The sequence below is a fragment of the Streptopelia decaocto genome (genome assembly GCF_964273445.1).
Source record: "Streptopelia decaocto genome assembly, chromosome: 9".
NCBI lineage: Eukaryota > Metazoa > Chordata > Aves > Columbiformes > Columbidae > Streptopelia > Streptopelia decaocto.
This window is the reverse complement of record NC_138664.1, coordinates 2,942,794-2,948,171: the sequence shown is the minus strand read 5'-3', so window position 1 is coordinate 2,948,171 and position 5,378 is coordinate 2,942,794. Positions and strand designations below refer to the sequence as shown.

At 46.5% G+C, this 5,378-nt stretch overlaps 1 protein-coding gene across 1 annotated transcript in view; it reads left to right on the top strand.

Annotated features, from left to right (window-relative positions):
- The first annotated feature begins 458 nt into the window (after positions 1 to 458).
- Positions 459 to 5,378, top strand: part of USP8 (ubiquitin specific peptidase 8) — a 20,328-nt gene continuing 15,408 nt past the window's right edge. The window contains exons 1-2 of the mRNA XM_082060783.1: positions 459 to 590; positions 5,208 to 5,378. Coding sequence (XP_081916909.1) covers positions 5,275 to 5,378 — 104 coding nt within the window. The 5' untranslated portion in view covers positions 459 to 590; positions 5,208 to 5,274. The remainder of the gene's footprint in view (positions 591 to 5,207) is intronic.

Sequence of the window (5,378 nt, the reverse complement as noted above, 5' to 3'; positions counted from 1 at the left end):
TCTCCTTCCCACACCAGATCCCAGTGCATCCGAAGGGCCAGTTTAACACCCCACAGAAACGCTGCATCTCCCACAAAACGTGACAGACCTCAGAGCCCGCTTGCAGTGCCCTGGCCTCGGTAACAGCGAGCGCCTGGAGCCGAAACGGGCAGCCCGGCGGGCGCCAGGCACACAGGGGCGGGCAGGGCAGGGAGCGCCCGGGACAGCCGCGGCGGGGCCGTGCGGAACCCGCGCTCCCGCGCCAGCCCGGACCCTGAGGAGCCAGCGCTGCCTCTCCCCGCGCTCACACCACCCCAGAGCCGCCCCCGGCCCCGAGAGAGCGCCACGGCGCGAGCGGCTCCCCGCCGGGCCGCGCCCCGCAGTCCGGCGGCCTGGCGCCAGGCTCCCACCCGGCCCGGGCCCGGCCCCGCGGCGGCGATAGGGCCGCCGGGAGGCCCCGCCCCCGCGGGGGAGCGGAGGCTCGGGAGGGAGGGACGAACGCGGCCGAGTTCCGCCTCAGCAGCCATGGCCGCGTAGCGTCTTCTCGGCAGCCGCGCTCGGACATGGGCCTGCCCCGGGCCGGCGGGCTGAGGCAGCGAGTCCCCGCGGCGGTGAGTACGCGGCCGGGCCCGCCGCGCTGGTCGGAGGCGGCGCTCGGGCCGCCCGGGGAGTGAGGCCTGCGAGGCAGCCGGGCTCGCCCGCCGCCCTCCTCCGGCCGCGGCCAGAGGGGCGGGCGCCCTTGGAGGGGATCCCCGAGCCCGCAGTGCGGGGGGAGAGGCGGCCTCGGGGGCTGCGGAAAGCGGGGCAGCCGGCCGGGCGGCGCTGGGGCAATCGGGCCTGGCCCGGCGGGCAGCGCTCCGGCCCGGGGCCGGCGGTGTGACCTTGGGCGGCCCGCAGTGCCCCCAGCCGCAGCCCAGCCGGGGCGAGGCGGGAGCGGGGTCGGGAAAAGCCGGCCCGGAGCCCGAGGGCGGCCGGAGGAAGCCGGGCCGGGAGCAGCGCGTCCCAGCGGGCGCTGCCCCGGCCGGAGCGGCGGCTGCGCTGTCATGGACTCACTGGCTGCCACACTCGGCCGTGCCCGCACCCGCTCTCTGCGGAGTCTTTCAGTGCCTGGTTAGAAACTTGGAGGAGTTTTCAGCCTCCCTGTCACCTCCCCGGCTTCTTAGAACTCATAGCGTTTGCATACACTTCACAGATTTTAATTTACCTAAATAAGTAGTGGAGCTGTTTGTGTTCTTATCTATATTGAATCACTTTCAAACTTTCTGTACAAAATCCAACTAATTCTTTTTAAGCAGCTTAACTTGCTTGTGTCTTCCCTCCCCATCAGTCAAACTGTTGGATGAGCAAAGTGTCAGAAAGGATTTTCTCCCTGTGCAGAACAAGCGCTTCCCACGCCTGGCGGTGCAGGTGTTTTCAACATGGTCCATGGCCAGAGACAGACCCGTGATGTGTCACTGCTGGTGGTACCCACCAAAATGTTTGAGTACTCTGAGCATAAAGGCCTGTGCTATAAGCAGCCCCATGGTTATCATCAGCCTGTGCACATTAAGTTACAGCTCTGCAGCCTGTAGTATGAACAGTACCAGAGCCTGAAAGCAAGGTAGAGGGAGCTCACAGAGATAAATATGCTGGTTGATTTTATAGTTCAGTCATGTTAAAATACTATCTCTCTAGGTTAGTATTGATGATCTTAACAAAACCAACTCACGTACAGAGTACAGACAGTAAAAACTTGAAGAGAATGGCGGAACTTAATGCTCATAAGAAACCCGTTTCTCATTTGCTTAAGTCTTAGAGACAAAAATAAGTAGGTGAATAATACTTCATTACATACCTGAGTTGGTGATGCATAGTACTTAGCATGTCAGTTTGTTTCAGACTCTGTCAGTGTATGCTGCTTGCAATATAACTGCTTCTGTGTGTTGTTCTTGTGATGGTCATTCCACTTAAAACTTACTCATATCCTCAGTAAAACAGACATGATAATTAGATGCTGAAAAACCTGTTACCAACAGGTATGTTTCCCTCTCAGTGTAAAACTATCCAAGTATTTTAAATGCCTGTGAACATCCAGGCATGACTTCCCTTATATTTTTGGGATATCGGACTGGTTTTCAGCACTCTAAGTAGGGAAAAGGAGCCTGAGATAATATTTTAGCTGAGGGCAGAACATGGGTTTGATCTTAATTTTTAAGAAAAAAATTGGCAAACCTGAAATGGGTTGTTTCCTCATCCTCACAGGCTGAATTATTATTAAATTTAACTATTATGGCTTCTTCAGTCCCTTATATTTGTTGTTTTATGATCCAGTTCTCTTTTCTTGCTGGAAAAGAAGATCTCTCTCTTTCTTAGAGATGTACAGAAGATCCATATATATAATTGGAAGGGTTCATCACCCACAGTGTTGCCATTGTATTGATACGGTGATTATAAGTGTGGAGAGAAATGGAATTTTTGGTGAAAGTTGGTGTATTCTAGTCAATAGAGTTTGGAGCAGCAAGAGTTTATCCTGATGAAATGGATGTGATTCTGATAAGAAAGTACAGTTCAGTGCAGCTCTTCTAACGGAAACAGACATAGACCTTGTATAGAACTTGCAGTAGCTGGTCAATTTCCATGCATTTCACTATGGTATGTTAACTACCCCTGAATGTCTTTATTCCTGCAGCTTGTTTTGCTGGAGGAACCGTTGAGATCAGGTCAGTTAGGAATTAGATATTTGCAAAAATTTAGGTTCAAAGTCAGCTGGTTGTATTTATATGCGGAGGAGCTGATTTGGATTCTGAAATCAGTGTCTTCCCAAAGCCCGCTCAGAGAAGCAAAAAACCCTAATTCATTTGAGTATAAAGGAAAAGCAAGTTACAAACACATCTTAAAATTCAGGAGTTTTAAGGGTTGTTCTGAGTCAAACAGTCAGCTGGCAACTAGTGGTCAGCCTGTAGGTTAGTTATCATAAGGAGACTTTTGCTGCATAAAACTGAAAATGCTATAGTTCCATAGTTAAGTTCTATATAGAAGAATGAATTAGAAACTGCTACTGAAATCTCATATTAACTTACGACATATGCTGTATGTGTTTCTGTTAAAAAGGCTGATGAGAATTTGATTTATTTTTTTTTTTTTAGAAAATGTCATTCCTAATCCATCCTTGCTCATTTTACTGCAGAATATTGTATGAATTACACTTGAGAATTTACTAGCATCTTTTGCCTTCCATTAAATGGTTCATCTTCCACATAATCTTGTTCTTTTACCTCATATGCACACAAGCACAGTAATGTTATATTCCTATCTTTTTTGGACGACATACTTAGTTACAATTTTCTGTCAGAACACGAGCAAATGCTGCCACTTAAGATTAAGAAAATACTGGTTACATAACAGAGCAAACATTGAAGATATATTTGGAAAGGACTTAGCTTCAAAGAAAAAGTCTATTTACAGTTCCAAGGGGGAAAAAAGCCAGGTAAAGACGTGCTCTGAAGGTAGGATTAGACAAGCAATGCTAAAATCTTATTAGAAGTGAAGCCTTTCTTTGTAATTCTATGAGGTTGTGAAAAGTATGTCTTTGTTTCAGGCAAAAAAAGCTTTTAGATTGGAAAGGTCATTTACTTTGGAGCACGAGGTGTGTTTGTGTTTTGTTTCTACAGAATGTGATTCTTCAGATTAATTTTCTGGCTTGTTTTCAGCACCCAAATATCTCCCTGAGAATAAATTTTTTGTATTAAAATTAGTATCTATGGACTTCATTCTTCACTTCTTGGAATTATCTGAAAATCAGTCTCATAAGGAAGCATTTTTGACAAGTTTATCAACTTTGAAAAGTTGCTATGTAATTGGAAAATTAGCAAGTACAGCATCTGTATTTAAGCAGCAAGTTATCTGGCTGGATACTGTTTAGTCTCTCTTGGCACGCCAGACCTTAAACCACAGAATCATTGTTAGACATGTGTCTTACCTTATTTTGCATTTATTTCCAACGTGAACTTACCAAAGGTTTGGCCTCACTTGGTATCTTGATTTCATGGCCAGTTTGTAGGCCAAGAACGGTCAAGCTAGTGATGCTGTGTGCAGTGGTACTTGGAGGAACAGCAGCTGTGTGCCTCGGGAGGGGATCATCTACACCTACACATCACCGGCACACGCTGGCGCTCTCCTTGCACAACCTGCGCAGCCTTTCTGCCTCTCCAGGAGCTGAGCTGGTGCAGTAAGAGGTTGGACAAGTACCAGACCAGCATGAGAAAGAGGGAGGGGAGTCAAGACCACCTCATTTGGTGGCATTCAGCTACAGATCGATTCACTGGGGCGAAATTCAGTCTGAGGTTACTGGCTGATGGTTTTCTGGTCACACTTGTCATGCTGCTCATCACCTTCAGGGTGGAAGGGAAATGCCCAAACTTCATCCTGTCAAAGGCCATGTGGGTTTTCACTACTAGGAAATTATTTATTTGCTGGAATTATTTGAACACCTTCTAATTAGTTCCCCTTAATTTCTTCAGTACTTCTCGCACCTTAATGTCTCACGGCTAAAATAGCTTATTGAGTATTAGATTCAAAGACATTTTAGTTCTACTATCTGTATGAGACTTAATAGACTGCTCTGTGCAGAATGTCAGATGAGATGATGTAGTAGTCCTTTCTGGCCAAACTCTGCTTAACTATTTCATGTCTCTGTATAGAGCATTTCCAAACAAAAGCAGAAAGACAACAGTACCCAGTTTAAGACCTACAGCATGTCCAAGGAGTTTCAAGTCAACTCTAACAGTAGCAACCTTCCTTTTCTCAGCTTGTCTCATACCAAGACATGAAAAGTCACCTTTACAAGGGTGTAGTGTGTTTTTGCAGAGGTTTGGGCTAAGCTAGTGATAAAATAATGATCCATTACAAATTTCAGAGTACAGAGAAGTGAGCTATATTTTTATAAAATATTTACTAGCATTACAGTTGAATAAAGTTGCAGTATGTGATGATTTTGAACATTAAGTCAGCATTTCTTATTTTCTTACTCTTCTGATAGCAACTTATTGCTAACGTTCTTGATAAATTACCTCCAGTGGTTTCAAGTAGTTCTGTCACTTTGGGAGGATTGATTTATGCTGTTAACTGTACAGCCGTTTGCACATAAGGTGAGCCAGATTAGGTAATAACCCCATACAGGGAACTAAAACTATATTAAAAGTCATTGGAACATAATTGGGCTCTTCCTAATTTTGTTCTTTTCCCCCTAGAAAAATATTGATAGAGCCTTCTAAGAAGCTGTGCCATCCTAGAAGGAACATAAGTAACAACATTAACATGCCTGCTGTGGCATCTGTACCTAAGGAGCTATACCTCTGTACTTCATTGAAAGATCTCAACAAGAAGACAGAAATAAAACCTGAAAAGACAAGTACAAAGAG